This window comes from Oratosquilla oratoria, chromosome 16, assembly GCF_046742065.1.
Source record: "Oratosquilla oratoria isolate Oo_2021 chromosome 16, ASM4674206v1, whole genome shotgun sequence".
Lineage (NCBI taxonomy): Eukaryota > Metazoa > Arthropoda > Malacostraca > Stomatopoda > Squillidae > Oratosquilla > Oratosquilla oratoria.
The window spans coordinates 16,027,792-16,047,007 of NC_134792.1; the positions used below are offsets into that span (position 1 = coordinate 16,027,792).

At 40.0% G+C, this 19,216-nt stretch overlaps 1 protein-coding gene across 4 annotated transcripts in view; it reads left to right on the forward strand.

Moving 5' to 3' along the window:
* Positions 1–227: 227 nt before the first annotated feature.
* The window catches only part of LOC143033848 (DNA mismatch repair protein Msh3-like), a 133,167-nt gene continuing 114,178 nt past the window's right edge, over positions 228–19,216 (forward strand). Inside the window, exons 1-2 of one of the 4 annotated variants that reach the window (XM_076199400.1) lie at positions 228–303; positions 14,036–14,179. In XM_076199400.1, coding sequence (XP_076055515.1) covers positions 14,054–14,179 — 126 coding nt within the window. In that variant the 5' untranslated portion in view covers positions 228–303; positions 14,036–14,053. Of the gene's footprint in view, positions 323–490; positions 510–12,861; positions 13,003–14,035; positions 14,180–19,216 lie in introns of those variants that run through there. The other 3 variants (XM_076199401.1, XM_076199403.1, XM_076199402.1) reach the window with 3 other exon arrangements.

Below are 19,216 nucleotides of genomic sequence, written 5' to 3' on the forward strand. Positions count from 1 at the left end.
TCCAGGTTTTGTATATGTGTTGATTTGGGCGGTGGGGACCTGAACTTTAGCATAATAGATAAAAGAATGTGTGCATTCTTCATACAATTTTCCTTTCTATGCTTTTAATTTTCAATACTATAAAGATGTATTATAATGCGAACGAATACAGATAATATTCATCATCTGCATCAGTGATGTAAGTCACATCATAAGATATGACAGTTTATTTAATGTTTTCGAAAATCTTACAATTCACTATAGATTTCAGATTGTAAACACCATATTAAAAGGCGGGCATAAACAACAGCCTACGTTGGCAAGGTAAATTGAGTATATCTTCGTAAGTTGCAAAAATTACCTAGGAAGATACATTTCTATAAAATTTCATGCTGGATGCTCATTAATATACTTTAAGAATAGTGTGACTGTCATTATTATTTGCATGAATGAAAGGATTGACTCGTGTACACGACGACGCACAGACTACAGTAATACCTGGTCATGTTGAACACCCTCCGTAGTGATTTGTTAGTTAATATACCATTTAGAAAATGTTAATGATAGAATGTATGCCTATCATCAAAACTGGCGTGTAGGTGCACACAAGTCACAGCTGGAGCAATCCGGAAGCAAAATACAAGTCTTTATATAATATTCCAGTGGGATGCAGTATTGTCACTTGTGAAGTTGAGACGGTTACGGTAGTTTTCGAGATTTTGAAGGTCAACTTTTTCCATGTTGAAATCAGGTCTTAGTAAATATGTCGCCATGGAAGAGCATTCGGTATTTTTGTAGAAGTGTACACAAACACAATATAGCATTAGAAAATTAGATATTAACTTTGTAAATTGTAACATCAACGTAATTATATGTTTTTCGTGGTGGATTGAGAGGCAAAATTCGGTCTCACTAATTGCCGAACAAACTGAACAAAACCGATAAAAGCCGAACATACCAACAAAACCCAAACAAGGACAGTTTTTGCTCAAATGCACACTTCTATATATATATATATATATATGGTTGCATTATTTGAACTATTTTCTTTAAAATGTGTGATTTCCATGTAATATGATCACAGAGAAGTTACGTTTTTATCCTCTGCAAAATTACCGAACACAGCTACGACACGTCCAGCCCGCCGTCTATGATCACTGGTGGTATGGATCAAACTACACTCTTTTAAGTTTCTTACTATTGTGTTATTAGTGTAATAGACTGCATATAGTTGAATTATTTCAACTATTTTCTTTAAAATGTGTGATTTTCATGTAATTTGACCAAAGAGAAGTTATGTTTTAGCCTCTGCAGTGTGACGTAACACATTTTAAAGAAAATAGTTTAAATAATTCAACTATGTGCAGTCTATTACACTAATATCACAATAGTAAGAAACTTAAAAGAGTGTAGTTTGATCCATACCACCAGTGATCATAGACGGCAGGCTGGGTCGAACCGTAGCTGTGTTCGGTAATTTTGCAGAGGATAAAACCGTAACTTCTCTGTGATCATATTACATGGAAATCACACATTTTAAAGAAAATAGTTCAAATAATGCAACCATATATATATAGTGTGCATTTGAGCAAAAACTGTCCTTGTTTGGGTTTTGTTGGTATGTTCGGCTTTTATCGGTTTTGTTCAGTTTGTTCGGCAATTAGTGAGACCCACAAAATTAAGCCAAAGACCTGTAGATCAGATGTGGGAAATATTTCAAAATACGCTTACTAAGATGATTCATACTTACATCCTGTTAAGGACAGATGCCTCCCAAATCAGACTTGGCCAAAATGGCTCAACAAAGAAAATGAAAAAAGAATTGCTGAAAAGAGATAGGCTTATAAAAAATACCATTGCTTGGGTTCACTTAATGACTATCAAAGTTATGTAATAATGCAGGGAGATTTAAAAAAGGCAATAAAAAATGAAAATGACAATATGTAATGAATATAGCTGATAAATCCCAAAGAATTCTATAGTTACATTAGAAATAAAATGGTTATTAGGAATCACATTGGCCCACTGTTATCTGCTGATGGTCAACTTGAATATTCAAATGAAGGAATGTGTGATATTTTAAATAACTATTTTAGCTCGGTATTTGTAAACGAAACACCTCAAAGTGAACTCCAAACTGAAACCTGTGAAAAGTCTAGGATAAACTTACTACGATAGATATAACAAAAGAAATTAAAAGGTGTATAGAGAAACTCAAAATAAATAAAATGCCAGGGCCTGATGGTTGGCATTCAAGGATCTTAAAGGAAATGAAAAATGAGATTGTTCTATTAAAAATTATTTTCAAGAAATCCATCATATCCGGAGATGTCCCAAGAGAATGGAAGCTAGCTAACATTACTCCCATATTAACAAAAAAAAGTGACAAAAAGGAACCAAATAACTACAGGCCTATAAGCTTGACTTCAATTGTAGGAAAAATGATGGAGACTATCATCAGGGATGCTATCAAACATCATTTAGAAAATACATACATACATATATCAAGGCTTTTTCCCCTTACAAGGGAGGTAGCCAAAAAAGAAAAGGCATAAAATCATTCCCACCCATTCCATCCCTGAATACACTCCACACCCCTCCACCCTCCCTCTTATCTTAGCACCTCCTGGATGACGGGTCATCCCTGCACCTTGTCCACTGCCCTGAGTCAGAAGTAGTGTCGCAAGACACAGCACATCCACAGCAAGGCCACTTCATTAAATCGGCGACCCCCTCTCTCCGTCCCCCAATGCATAAAAGGAGAAGACGGAGAGAAATCCATTCGGGCTGCGTCAAAATTTGCTCACACATACTACCTCACCCCCCCCCCCATCCCCCCACCCATTCCATCTCATGCATCACAACATCAATCATATGCAACCATTCTCCATCCACCCCTGTCTTCTGTCCTCTCCCATCCTTCCTCAACAGACATTCCCCTCTTCCCCAAAGCCCCCTTCACCCCATCCATCCACCTCATCCTAGGTCGTCCCCTCATGTTCACTCCCTCCACATCTACCCTCCATGCCTCTTTTACTAGTCTTTCTTCACTCATTCTTTCCATGTGTCCAAACCATCCTAATATTCTTTCATCAACCCTATCTCCCAACTTCTTTTCCACCCCTGTTCTCCTCCTCACCTCCTCATTTCTCACTCTATCTAGCCTAGTAACCCCCATCATACTTCTCACACACCTCATCTAAAACACATTCAAACTCCTTCTCTTTTCCTCTCTTATGTTCCATGTTTCTGCCCCATACAGTGCTATTGGCACAATCACTCCTTCATACAGTCTCCTCTTAGCATCCATTCCCTGATGTCTATTCCTCATTACACTCTTTAATCCACCAAGGCATTTACTCGCTTCTCACAATCTACATTCTATCTCCACCTTCACTCCACCTTTTCCTGCCACATTTGCACCCAAGTATCTAAAACTATCCACTTCCTCCAGTCGCTCTCCTTTAATGCTCACTTCCAGTCTACTGCCACTTTCACCCCTTGTACATCTCATCACCTCACTTTTACCCACATTTATCTTTAGCTTTCTTCTATCACATACTCTCCCAAACTCTGCCACCAGCTTCCTCAATCCTTCCGCAAACAACAGCTGGCTCACCTCCCACTTTTCTCCATTTTCTTTAACCATCTCCAATCCCTGACCCACTACCCTTGCATTTACCTCTCGCACCACCCCATCCATGTATAAGTTGAACAGGCAGGGCGACATAACGCATCCTTGACGAAGTCCCACCTTTACCTCGAACCACTCACTCTTTCCATTTCTAATCCTGACACAAGCTCTACTACTCTCATAAAAACTCTTGACAGCTCCCAGAAGCTTTCCTCCTATCCTGTATATCTGCATAACCTCCCACAGTGCCTTTCTGTCTACCCTATATTAGCCTTTTCCAGATCCATAAAAGCCCAAAAATCTGATCTACACAACCTCTACCTGTCCTAAATCCACACTGTTCCTCACCAATTACTCCTTCTGTTCCTCTCCTAATCCTCTCAATCAAGATCCTCCCATAAGCCTTCCCAACTACACTTAACAAGCTAATCCCTCTGAAACTACTACATTCACACTTGTCCCCTTTTCCCTAGTAAAGTGGAACTATACAGGCACTCCTCCAGTCCTCTGGCACTCTACCCTCTCTCCAGTAAACATTAAATAACCTCACCAGCCAGTCCACCATCACTGTACCTCCCTTTTTCAGACATTCTGCATGGCATCCATCCAGACCAGGTGCCTTACCTGCTTTCATCATCTTAACCTCTTCAGTACGGGCCTTAAATCTCGCGGGCAGCAGCCGATGCCAGCCGTACGACGTGTCGTAATAAGACTCGCATCATAAAATATAGTCACCGCTTATATCGATCGTTCTCTCTTTCACCTGTGATTTTTGATAACCATAGAAAATGTGATTACAGACAGTTTAGAGAGTATGTCATTACGGAGGGGCAACTACAATAAATATAATCAAGACGCCTATATGGCAGCCTCGCGTATCCACTTGCTCCTCATGACGCCTACGTATGCGGCACCGTATGGAAGGGGTTAACAACTGCCTTCACCTCATCCTTCCTTATTTCTCCTCCATTCTCCTCACTCATCACTCTCATTTTCTTCGCATTTCCCACTGCAGCTATCTTTCCCTCCCTATCCTCCTTCACATTTACCAACTCCCTAAAATATTCTGCCCATCTTCCCCTTACTGCCTTCTCTTCCATTATCATCTCTCCATCTGCACCTTTTACCTTTTCTTCTCTACTTGATTCGCCTCCTCTTCCTCTCTTAATTTCTTTCCAAAACATCTTTTTATTACTTTCAAAAATTTGTCATACTCTTACTCCATTTCACATCTGCTCTCCTCTTTGCCTCCTTTACCTTTTGCTTTACTTTTCTTTTCTTTGTACCTCTCATATGACTCCCTCGTCCTATTTTGTAACCAATCTGTGAAAGCTCGCTTCTTCTCGTCTACAACCTTCTTTGTTTCCTCATCCCACCATTCACTACCCTTTCTTCTATTTCCCCCTGTCCTTCTTGTTCCACACACCATCCTTGCACACTTTGTGACTCCCTCCTTGAACCATCCCCATTTCTCCTCCACACCCAGCTCCACTCTATCCTTTACTCCCACTCCTCCTTCAGCTTCTTTTCGTACTCCTCCTTTCCCTTTTCATTCAAAGAGTTCACTCTAAGAACCTCCCTACCTTTTGTCCCTTTCCTCTTTCTCCATCTATCCTCCACTCTCAACTTACCTTCTACCAAAAAATGATCTGATATTCCTCCACCCTCTCCCCTTAGCACATGTACATCCTTAACTCTTCCTATCATAATCCTATTTACCACTACATAATCCATTAGTGCTGTATCTACCACCCTTCCCTCCACCACCCTCTCCCATCTGTACTTATGCTTGACTTTCTTCCGAAACACTGTATTTGCTATCATCAACTCTCTTTCTATACACATTTCCACCATCAACTCTCCACTACGATTCTTTCCTGGAACTCCACATTTCCCAACCACTCCATCAATTGGACCATTTCCTACCCTAGCATTAAGGTCTCCCAGTACTATTACATTGACATTTCTTCCTAAATCCTCTATGCACTGATTTAAATCTATCCAAAAGGCCTCCCTTTCTTCTACACTCTTCTCACTGCCAGGCCTATATGCACTTACAAAGACCCACATCTCCTTTCCCAGTTTCACCTTCATCCACATTATCCTTGAGGAAACCTCCTTCCACTCCACTACCCGTTTACCTATCTCTTCACTTACTAGAATAGCCACCCCTTCCCTCCATCGCCCTCTCTTCACTCCTGATAACCTCCCACTTACACTCCCAAACTTACACTCACCCTTTCCTTTCAACTTAGTTTCACTCAAAGCCAACACATCCATCTCTCTTCTCACAAACATACTACCTATCTCTTCCCTTTTACTCTCATCTGTACCACATCCACGCACATTAAAAGACCCAAACCTTAGGGTGCTGGTCCAAAAACTCCCAGACCCTCGTATGCCTTCTCTTTTTTGTTTAGGAATGTCCCCTGTGGGGCTACAAGGAGAAGGATGCCTAGTCCCAATCCCCGTCCCTTTCTTCTCGCCTCTTACAATCCAAGTGGGAATACTTGGTGGCAGTATTCTTTTCCCCCACCACAGGGAATTCCCCCAGAGCAGAAAAAGAATACTCAGAGAAATGGTACAGGACAGCAACAAGGGGTTGGGAGACAGCATAACGGAGGGACAGTCGTAGTATAAAAGTGTCATCATTTCTCTATGAACAGAGTTTTCCTCTATCATAGACAAAATGATGTGTGGCTCTGGTCCATAGGGGTGCCCCATATAGACCCTAAAGTATCAACTGCATGCTACTTTGCCACAATAACAAGCAGCCAATACCCCAGACGGGTGGTATGATGCAGAAGTCCTATATTGTTTTTGACATGCTCAGGTGTATTTGTTGACCCATAAAACCTTCACATGCCAAGTTGCATGTCATTTGGGCCAGGGGTTTGGATTTATTTTATGGATGATTATCTCTAAATTGACAATAGTTGCCATGACATCATGATAGGTGTTAGTAAGAATAGTATGAAAGGAAGGTCCTACATTGTTTTGACATGCTCAGGTGATTTGTTGACCCATTTAACCTTCACATGCCAAGTTGCATGTCATTTGGAGCAGTGGTATGGATTTTATGGATGATTGTCTCTAAATTGACAACTTAATTGTTACCATAAAAATGCAAATTTGGTATGATGCAGAAGTCCCATATTGTTTTTGACAGGCTCAGGTGATTTGTTGACCCATAAAACCTTCACATGCCAAGTTGCATGCCAATTGGGCCAGTGGTTTGGATTTTACTGATGATAATCTCTAAGTTGACAACTTAATTGTTGCCATGAAAATGCAAATTTGGTATGATGGAGATGTCCCACATTGTTTTTCACATGCTCAGGTGATTTGTGGACTCATAAAACCTATGTACCTAAAATTTCAATAAGATTGGACCAGTGGTTTAGAGTTTATGCATATTTCTTTACCAAAATCTTTACAAATTACCACCCTTAATTCTAACATTTTGTTATAGTAAAGTCTAGCCAAAAATTCAAGGTAAAAGATAAAAAAGCATATCTCCCTTATTTTTCAAGCTGTTTAAAAAAATTAAAACGTATTTTGTTTTTAATGAAATTATCTTTTATGTTCAACAAGAATTTAAAGGTTAGAAAAAAATTGAAAATTATGTGCCCATACCTAACTAAATATAGGTTACATTTTGTAGGTTAGTTAGGTTAGGTTAGAATAGACACAGCACATCCACAGCAAGGCCACTTCATTAAATCGACAACCTCTCCTTCTCCATTCCCCCATGCAGAGAGTTGGGAGAAATCCCTTTGGTCTGTGTCACTCAAATGATTTTTTCACACATACTCCCTCACCCCCCATCCCCCACCCACTCCCTTTCATGCATCACAGCATCATCCATACACAGCCATTCTCCATTAACCCTTATCTTCTGTCTTCTCCTATCCTTCCTCAACAGACATTCCCCTCTTTCCCAATGACCCTTTTACCCCATCCATCTATTTCATCCTGTGTCCCCCCCCCTCATATTCCTTCCCTCCACCTCTACCTTATACACCTCTTTTAATAATCTTTCTTCACTCATTATTCCTGTGTGTCCAAACCATCTCAATACTCTTTCATCAACCACATCTCCCAACTCTCTTTCCACCCCCGTTCTCCTCCTCACCTCATTTCTCACTCTATCCAGCCTAGTAACCTCTATCATACTCCTCAGGCACCTCATCTCAAACACATTTAAACTCCTCTCTTTCTCTTTCATGTTCCATGTTTCTGCCCCATACAGTAATAATATATAATAATACATACAAATATACCAAGGGTCCTTTCCCCCATATAAGGGAGTAACCAAGTCAAAGCACACACCCCACACCCATCCAAACTCATTAACTGCCCTTCCTATCTTAGCACCTTGCAAATGAAGGATCACCCTGTCCTTCACTTCACTGCATAGATCAAAACCAATGCAACAAGACACTAATTGATAAATAATAATAATAATAATGATAATTTTCATTGATAGCTGTACAAGAATTCCTCCACATACTGGGACACCAACAGCATGGTGACATACAGTGAGTACTTTAGGGGTTGACATTTTGTCTCTTGACTGGGTCCAAGATCATTCTATCAACTTCAACTGTATTTTCTCCATCTATCTATATAAGTTGAGCTGACACCTGACAACTGTTCCTCCCCTTCTACTATAAGTCAGTCATATAAGAATATCCTACTCTAAAATAACAGACGATAATAACAAAAATTCTTCCCAGAGAGATCTATGGGAGGTCTCAAAGATTGCTGTCAGCTGCAGTGAGGCTGCAGGTTTCCTGTCAGCAAAACTTGATGCAACAGTTACCATTACTTACTACACTCCATCAACTATCAGACTATCTTCTTCTGGCGAGCCTTGTTCACAAATTTCATCACCTTCAGTTTATCACTGTCCTTATTTCAAAGTTGATATGTCTTATTTACAATCTCAATTCCTTGAGCATAGCATTTCTTAAAGATTTATGTGGTTTAGTATTTTCTGCTATTATTCAAAATTGTGAATTTTCTTTTAAATCAACTGAGGCATAGTTTTCAAGTATCCTCTCTCCAATAATTTTATTCAAATGTAATTCAAACTATACAGGGTGCACACTGCATTGGTTTTAAGTAGTAGATCAGATCTTTGTGGTAAGACATATGTGAGAAAGCTATAGGAAAGGGGAAGGATGTTTTTTTGGCTTTTATGGATGTGGAAAAGGCTTACAATAGGGTAGACAGAAAGGCACTGTGGGAGGTTATGCAGACATACGGGATAGGAGGAAGGCTTCTAGGAGCTGTCGAGTTTTTATGAGAGTAGTAGAGATTGTGTCAGGATTGGAAATGGAGAGAGTGAGTGGTTCGGGGTAAAGGTGGGACTTCATCAAGGATGTGTTATGTCGTCCTGGCTGTTCAACTTATACATGGATGGGGTAGTGCGAGAGGTAAATGCAAGGGTAGTGGGTCAGGGTTTGGAGATGGTTAAAGAAAATGGAGAAAAGTGGGAGGTGAGCCAGTTGTTGTTTGCGAACGACACTGCGCTTGTGGCAGGATCGGAGGAGGGATTGAGGAAGTTGGTGACAGAGTTTGGGAGAGTATGTGATAGAAGAAAGCTAAGGATAAATGTGGGTAAAAGTAAGGTGATGAGATGTACAAGGGGTGAAAGTGGCAGTAGACTGGAAGTGAGCATTAAGGGAGAGTGACTGGAGGAAGTGGATAGTTTTAGATACTTGGGTGCAAATGTGGCAGGAAAAGGTGGAGGTAGAATGTAGATTGATAGAAGCGAGTAAATGCCTTGGTGGATTAAAGAGTGTAATGAGGAATAGACATCAGGGAATGGATGCTAAGAGGAGACTGTATGAAGGAGTGATTGTGCCAATAGCACTGTATGGGGCAGAAACATGGAACATAAGAGAGGAAGAGTGAAGGAGTTTGAATGTGTTTTAGATGAGGTGTGTGAGAAGTATGATGGGGGTTACTAGGCTAGATAGAGTGAGAAATGAGGAGGTGAGGAGGAGAACAGGGGTGGAAAAGGAGTTGGGAGATAGGGTTGATGAAAGAGTATTAGGATGGTTTGGACACATGGAAAGAATGAGTGAAGAAAGCCAAGTAAAAGAGGTGTGGAAGGCAGATGTGGAGGGAGTGAACATGAAGGGACATCCTAGGATGAGGTGGATGGATGGGGTGAAGGGGGCTTTGGGGAAGAGGGGAATGTCAGTTGAGGAAGGACGGGAGAGGACAGAAGACAGGGGTGAATGGGGAATGGTTGTATATGGATGATGTTGTGATGCATGAGGTGGAATGGGTGGGGGGATGGGGGGGGGTGAGGTAGTATGTTTGAGCAAATTTTGACGCAGCCCGAAGGGATTTCTCCCCGTCTTCTCCTTTTATGCATGGGGGGATGGAGAAGGGGGGTTGCCAATTTAATGAAGCGGCCTTGCTGTGGATGTGCTGTGTCTTGCGACACATGCTTCTGACCCAGGGCAGTGGAGAAGGTGCAGGGATGACCCGTCATCCAGGAGGTGCTAAGATAAGAGGGAGGATGGAGGGGTGTGGAGTGTATTCAGGGATGGAATGGGTGGGAATGATTTTATGCCTTTTCCTTTTTGGCTACCTCCCTTGTAAGGGGGAAAGCCTTGGTATATGTATGTATGTAATATTTAATGAATCCCCTAAAGACTAGTAATGCAGCATTCTTTTATGATCGGAGAATAGAATCCAGTCTAAATTCTAATAAATTTTAATTTCTATCAGACCTGCAGCACTCCCAGAGTATAGTGATCCTGCCTGAAAACACAGCTTGCTCCCCTACTACACCTGTGCTAAACACAGCAAAATTAATTACCAACAACCATTTGTATATATTCAAACTTAATCTAAACATTTGGGGATTGATTAATTATTAGTAGGTTATTCTCCTATGTTTAGCACCAGCAGGACGGGGGGCTTCAAGACAGACCACTATACTCCGGGAGGACGCATTACAAAATATAAAGTTATTGCTTGTTCTTTTACACCCTGAATAAATATACCGTCACGGAAAACACGATCAGGCCTGTTCACAGAGTATGGGGGTCAGCTACAACTACAAAATAGATATAATCAGGAAGCTGACACCAGCATCCTCATATACCCGACTCACAGCACAAGGTACATACAGTGGGGGACAAAAACTTAGGTGCCAGATTAAAAATAATAAATTTCCTCAAATAACCTATATTATCAGGTACTTACCAGCTCTATTAATTTGTTGGACACCCCTTTCTCTTGATACATTCTTGGAGACATTTAGGGACCTAAGCTGCAAGATTTTGAAGCCACACAGGGTCCATATTTTTCCAAATATCCTTGATGGCTACCTCCAACTTGGGGATGAAGTGTCGCACTCCCATAACTTATCTTTCACGAGTGCCCAGAGGTTCTCAATTGGGTTTAAATCAGGCAGATTACCTGACCAATCTTTTATATACTCCACATCACAGAATGCAAACCATTCTTTAATAAGTTTAGCAGTGTAGCATGGTGCACCATCCTGCATGAAGACATTTGTTTTGCACTGAATAAAACAGTCCTCCAAATGATCATTAAGTAGCTCAAAATATTGGTCTGCATTCAGAGTTACATTTTTTGGTTGTATCACTAATGATCCCACACCATGGTAGCCAAAAGCATCACAAACCATCTGTGAGTTAGGATGTCTTACAGTACTGTGTGTAAATTTTGGGTCCAAAGGATCACTACCAGGACAACATTACATTTTGCCAAGACAGTTTCCAGTAATGGTGAAAGTAGCTTCATCACTCCACAACACATTTTTCCACTTCTCCACTGCATAGTGTGCAGGTGGAGTCGATCTGCTATTACAGAACAAGCCCACAGGGAGGCCCAGGAAGACTACTCCTTGTACTCTGAAGGTATTGAGGAGACAGGTGGATGCTAGTCTATGTATAACAGCACCACAATTGAAGGAAAAGAACCCTAAAGTAGTTGGTCATGTGTCAACAGTACGGTGCCGCCTGCATGATGATCTGCAATTCTCAAACCACAATGCTCACAAGAAACCACTTGTATCCTTAAAACAAAAAAGAACAGGGTCTCTTTTTGTCACTGTTACGTCCTCTGCAAGGATATAATGACTGTCTAGGAGGGGTTTGTATTTCGTGGCCTTGATGTATTTAAGGCAAAACCAAACAGAAGAGAACACAAAAGCTATTTTAATTATTGAAAATGGCAACAAAAACAATTATACTATATCTTTACAACAAAAATTAACCAATAGACAATTCGTAACATTTCATAAAACAAAAATTTCCTTAACCTGAACAAAAACTAAGTCATGAGAATAATCTTAAGGTACGTGTGAACACAAGGGGTGGAAAGTGCAGAAGCGATGTGGGAGGGTGAGTTACGCCTTGGCTAACCAACGAAAAAGTCCCTCTGTTTAGCCAGCTGGTCGCCTTATATAAGGCTGGTGAGGACGGGAGGAAGGAGAAGGAGGAGCCGGATAGAACTAGTCTGTGCTTGCAGGCGAACAGTAGGAAGGGGATTGGAGAGCAGGAGAAGAGGGAAGACACATGTATACAAGCATTTACAGGATAGCTACATAATTATATACAATGAATACCAAAAATATACATGTAGACATACATTTAAATATACAGAGGATGGTGGGCCATCACACTGCAAATATTTACAGTGGGATGTGGAGAAGTGGGAAAATGTGTGTAATATATATTATTGCCTATGGTGTTGTCTGGAGCAGAGACTGGGAGTATAAGGGAGATGGAAAAGAAGGGGGTGGTGGGAAAGGAGCTGTAAGATAGGATAAAGCAGAGTGTGCTGTTATGGTTTGGGTATATTATAAGAATGAATGACAGAAGACTAACAACAAGGGTGGAAACCATAAGTGGATGAAGTGAACTTGAGAGGAAGACCAAGAATAAGATGGATAGATGGGTTGAAAGGGGCTGCTGAGTTACATACATATACCAATGGCTATATCCCTCTTACGAGGGAGATAGCCAAACAACAAAGGCACAAATCTACTCCAACCCACTCATCCCCTTCCCTCCCTCTTATCTTGACTCCTCCTGGATGACTGGTCATCCCTGCATCTCACCCACTGACCTTGGTCTGCTACTGAGTTAGTGGAGGAAATTATAAATGGATGAAGGGATGTCTCTGCCTGAAGGAATGTTTTTCTAATTTTTTTTTTTTGTAATCTTTTTAGTGGATGAGGAGGAGGGATTGCTGTACAATGAGACAGAGGAAATAAATCAGCTCTAGCTGTTGGGCCATGCTGTGAAAGAGCTGTGCCTCACTGCATTGCTTTTGACCTAAGCAATGTGGTATGGGTCAGGGTTATCCTTCATCCTGAGGTCTTGAGTTCACAGGTTTGATTGAGTGGGGTGTCATGTTTATACATACATATACCAAAGGCTTTTTCCCCCTTACACAGGGGGTAGTCAAAAAGAAAAAGGCATAGAAATCACTCCCACCCATTTCATTTCACATATATTCCACTCCCCTCCACCCTCCTCCCTCCCTCCTATCTTAGCACCTCCTGGATGACGGGTCATCCCTGCATCCTGCCCACTGCCCTGGGTCAGAAGCAGTGTTGCAAGACACAGCACATCCACAGCAAGGCCGCTTCATAAATTCGGCAAACCCCCCTATCCATCCCCTCTTGCAGAAAAGGAGAAGACAGGGAGAAATCCCTTCGGGCTGCGTCAAATTTTTTCTCATACATACTTCCTCACCCCCCATCCCCCACCCACTCCCCCTCATGCATCACAGCCTCATCTATACACAACCCTTCTCCATTCACCCCTATCTTCTTTCCTCTCCCGTCCTTCCTCTACAGACATTCCTCTCTTTTGTAAAGCCCCTTTCACCCCATCCTTCCATCTCATCCTAGGACGCCCCCTCATATTCACTCCTTCCACCTCTGCCTTCCACACTTCTTTTACTAATCTTTCTTCACTCATTCTTTCCATGTGTCCAAACCATCCCAATACTCTTTCATCAACCTTATCTCCCAACTCCCTTTCCACCCCTGTTCTCCTCCTCACCTCCTCATTTCTCACTCTCTCCAGCCTAGTAACCCCTATCATATTTCTCAAACATTTTATCTCAAACACATTCAAACTCCTTCTCTCTTCCTCTCTCATGTTCCATGTTTCTGCCCCATACCTTGCTGTTGGCGCAATCACTCCTTCATGTAACCTCCTCTTAGCATCCATTCCCAGATGTCTATTTCTCATTACACTTTTTAATCCACCAAGTCATGTTTATAACACGAGTATTTGGTTTAACTTGCCCATACCAATTGTAAAGGGGAAACGACCTTTATTCCTTATTGTTATTATCATCATCATCATATTATCAATGTCAATGTTACTATCATTATTTTCTTATATGTTTCAGGAAGGGAAGATCAGCAGTATGCCAGGTCATTCTCAACCCACTATTTCACATTTTTTTGCTCCCTTGTCGTCAAAGAAAGCTAATGTCCGCACAGATGCTGATTGTTCAGATGCTCCTGCCAAGAAGAAGGCCAAGAAAAATGAGGTATTTTTTTTTTTTTTTATCTTAATTTGGTTAACACCTTCATATATAGTCTTTTTTCAGGGAAATATTGTATGTCTAGGTTAAAAGAAAGGTGTTATGAGAAAAAGGTACAGTATTTGGGGAGGAATGTAAAGAGAAAGTTGAATGAACAGGTAATTGTACCCATGGTTCTGTACAGAGCAGAGACCTGGAAAATAGGGAGGCAGAAAAGAAGAAACTGAATATGATAGGTGTTACAAAAATAGATAATAATTATTGTCTTATATGTCATGGACTAGAAATCTGGATGGTTATGGTCTTGGGGTCTTACTATAACTTTCTCTGGGAAGAAACTTTGAAGGCAACAATTATTACAGTATTTACCTAGTTGTATCTTATGGGAAGGGGAGCTATGCTCGTGGTGTCTCGCCTTTGTATCTTGCAGTGTTTAGTTTGCTCATAAATTTGTGTATGGTTTTTGAACACACTATTGTTTTGTCCAGTTTATTCCAGGTGTTCACCACTCTGTGTGGATTTTTTTTTTTTTTCAGATTTCTTCTATAACTATCCTTTTTTTATTTTTTTTCCATGTCCTCTTGTGTTTCTCTTGTCCCAATTTAGTAAGTCCTCTCTATCAAGTATTTTCACACCTTTCATGATTCTATAGATGGTCAGTAGGTCCCCTCTCTCTCTTCTTTGTTTCAAAGTTGATAACTTCAATTTAGCTAGTCTAGTCTCTCTTCATATAACAAGTTTGAAAGTGCTGGGGCCATTTTCATGGTCGCTCTCTGGATTCTCACAGTTTTCTTTATATTCTTTTTGGTACTGGGTGACCATAATGTCACAGCATACTCCAGTTTAGGCCTTATTAGCATGACTAATATTTTTTTTAACAATTTCTTTGTCTAAATAGGTAAATGCCACTTTTATTGATCTTAGCAAGTAATAGGATTCTCCAACAATTTTGTTCATTTGTTTATCATAGGACAAGTCATTTGAGATAATTACTCCCAGGTCTTTTTCAGATCCCACTTTCTTTACCTCCATAAGTTCCAATTTTATAATATCCTGACATTCTTTTTTTTTTTTCTGAACTCCATTATGCTATATTTCTTAATGTTGAAGTCCACTGCCCAGTTCTGACTCCATTTCCAAACCTTGTTTAGACCTCTGTAGTGATTTGCAGTCCGTTTTGTTTTTCACTTTCCTCAACAATTTAGCATCATCTGCAAAGAAGCTCATCTAACATTCCACATCTTTATTCATGTCATTCACATAAATAGCGAACATTATTGGAGCTAATATTTATCCCCGCAGAACTCCACTAATCACCTCCTCCCAACCTGAACACTTTTCTCTGAGTATTACTCCCATTTTTCTACCATTCAGGAAATCCTCCATTCAGTTTAGTGGGTTGCCTTGTATCCCTCCTATGTTTTCCAATTTTTAAAGTAATTTTTTGTGTGGTAGTTTGTCAAAGGCTTTTTGTAAGTCTAGGAAAGATCAGTCAGCCCATCCATCCCTTTCTTGCATTATATCTATTAGTGTATGCATGTTTTTGTTTGTGTAGTTTGCATAGTTCTGTGTGTATGTGTATTTACCTAGTTGTATCTTACAGGAAAGGGAGCTACACTTGTGGTGTCCCATCGCTGTATCTCGTAGTATCTAAATTGTTCTTAAATTCGTGTATGGTTTTTGCACACACTATCTTTTCATCTAGTTTGTTCCATGCATCCACTACTCTTTAGGGAAAGTTGTTCTTTTTCAGGTCTCTTCTATAACTGTCCTTTCTGAGTTTCCTTCCATGTCCTCTTGTATTTCTCATGCCCCAATTTAGTAAGTCTTCTCTATCAAGGACTTCCATACCTCTCATGATTCTGTAGATGGTCAACAAGTCTCGTCTTTATTCTACTTTGTTCCAGGGTTGGTAACTCTAGTTTTGACAGTCTCTCTTCATATGACAGTTCAGAAAGTGGTTTTGTGTATTTACCTAGTTGTATCTTATGGGAAAGGGAGCTATGCTTGTGGTGTCCCATCTCTGTATCTCGCAGTATCTAAATTGTTCTTAAATTCGTGTACAGGTTTTGCATACCCTATCATTTTGTCCAGTTTGTTCCATACATCCACCACTCTGCGGGGAAAGCTGCTCTTTTTTCAGGTGTGTTCTATAACTGTCCTTTTTGAGTTAATTTCCATGTCCTCTTGTATTTCTCGTATCCCAATTTAGTAAATCTTTTTATCAAGGACTTCCATACCTCTCTAAACCATTTCTTCAAGTAAGTAAATCCCATTTTTATTGATCTCAGCAAATTGTAGGTTTCTCCAACAGTTTTGTTTATCTGTTTATCATGGGACATGTCCTTTGTGATGATTACTCCCAGGTCTTTTTCAAATTCCACTTTCTTTACATCCTTTTCACTGGTTTTACATTGTCCTGATATCCTGTTTTTACTTTTTCCAAATTCCATTATACATTTCTCAATATTGAAGTCCACTTCCCACTTCTGACTCCATTCCCAAATTTTGTTCAGATCTCTGCAGCAACTCATAGTCTATTTCAGTGCTCACTTTTCTCAACAAATTTGTGTCATCAATAAAAAAGCTCATGTAATTGGGAAAAATTCCTAAATGAAGAAACAAGGATGGAAGAGAAATGGAATATACTAGAAGAAATTTAAAATGAGGGAGTGAGCAAATATGTACCACAACAAAAGCAAGAAAGAGTATACATTAAAATCTGGTACAACAAAAAATGTAGTGAAGCTAAGGATAAAAGAGACAAAACTTGGAAAAGATGGAAAAAAGACAAAAAAATGAGCAAATGGTAAACATACATCAAACTAAGAAATTATTATGTAAAAATATGCAGAGATGGAAAGAGAAACTATGAAAGAGAAACAATAGAAAAATGCAAGGAACAACCTAAACTATTTTACAGGTATGTAAATGGTAGACTAGAAAATAAACAAGAAATAGAAAAGCTGTGCCATAAGAACTAGATATGGCAGAAATTATGAGCAATCACTTCAAATTGGTATTCACAATTGAGAACTCTCCTAACTGTGAGGGAATAGAGAGAGAAATCCCCCCCAATGAAGGAAATAACTGTAACACAGAAGGAAATCAATGATCAAATAAAAAACCTTGATGTCAGAAAATCACATGGTCCAGATGGAATTACAAATTGGATAGTGAAAGAATGCATAGAGGAATTGACAGATAAAATATACAATATAATTAAATACACAGTCAAAGAAGGAAAGGTACCACAGGACTGAAAAAATGCAAATATTGTACCAATATGTAAAGGAGGAAACAAGGAAGATCCAACCAACTATAGACCGTTCTCCCTAACAAGCACAGTAGCAAAAATATGTGAAAAAGTTATCAAAAGTAGATGGGTTACACATCTGGAAGAAAAACCTATACTGAATCCAAATCAATTTGGATTTAGACAAGGAAGATCATGTATAACAAACCTGACCTGCTTCTTTTCGAGACTAATAGAAATAATACAAGAGAGGTATGGATGGGCAGACTGCCTTTCTAGACCTACAAAAAGCATTTGATTAGGTACCACACAAGAAACTAATAAGAAAAATAAAATCAATAGGTGGCATCAGAGGGTAGTAATTAGAGACAAATACTCGAATTGGGAAGAAATGATAAGTGGTGTCCTGCAAGGTTTGGTGCTGGCTCCAATCATGTTTGCCATATATATAATTGCCATGGATGAAGGAGTATAGTGTTGTATGAATTTTTTCACAGATGACACAAAAATACTAAAGAAAGTAAGAACAGAAGAGGATTGTGAATCATTACAGTTGGACCTGGACAAAATCTGGAAATGGACTCAAAAGTGGGAAATGAACTTCAATATCAAGAAGTGTAGTGTAATGGAGTTCGGAAAAAGTAAAAACAGAATATCAAGAAAGAGACCTTGGAGTAATAATCAGCAAAGACATGACACTGGACAAACGTATAAATTAAATAGTTGGAGAAACCTTCAACCTATTAAGGTCAATGAAAGTGGCATTTGACTACTTGGATAAGGAAATTATTAAAGAAAATATTAGTTACACTAGTAAAATCAAAACTGGAGTACACAGCAACACTATGGACACCCAGTACTAAAAAGAAGTATGGTAGGGGTTACAAGGCTGAAAAATAAGGAGTTGAGGAGGAGAGCAATGGTGAAAAGGGAGTTGGGAGATAGGGTTAATGAAAGATTAAGTTTTATTACTGATGTTTTGCCCAACTAGGACTTCTTCAGAGTGTACACAAATAAGACAACGACTACTTATATATTCACATAGCTCACCCTGTTCCTCCCTGGTCAGTGTTGTCATCTCACTTTCATCTGGTCTCGTGGAGAATTAGGCTGCTTGCTACCCTCGCCAACTTGACAAAACCGTCCCGATGATTGCTACATGGGAGTGAAATAATGTACACTGCCTCAATTGTCCTCCTTTCCTTTTTGTCAAGTCCATAATGGAGCACCTCTTTTTTTTTCCCAATCTGGCAGGTGGCCAAAGTTGTTGATATGTACCACTATTGAGTTGGAGGTCCAGTGGGCTTTGACGTCATTTTTATGTTCCATCGTCTGCTTGTGAATTCCTCTGCTAGTTCCGCCATAGTAACTAGCGGGGCAGCTTTTACATGGAATTCTAACTTTATTTCTCACAATGTCACCTATTTTTATTCCTGTGCTATATGCCAGTTTCAGGCCTGCCTTGGTGAAATTCTGTTCTATGACATTTGAGCACTTGGAGTTGGGTACGGACAGATACCCATGGTTCTCATCACTAGCCTCTTTACTTTTGCCACCCCTATTATGTTACCCAGTAGGCTATCTACATAGAAACAAGGAAAAGGTGTTACAAATAAGAAATAGGGGTGGCAAAAGTAAAGAGGCGAGTGATGAGAACCGTGGGTATCTGCCCGTACCCAACTCCAAGTGCTCAAATGTCATAGAACAAAATCTTGGGGATGGAATGGGTAGGAGTGGTTTTTGTGCCTTTATTTTTTGGCTGCCTCATTTGTTAGGGAGAAAAATCC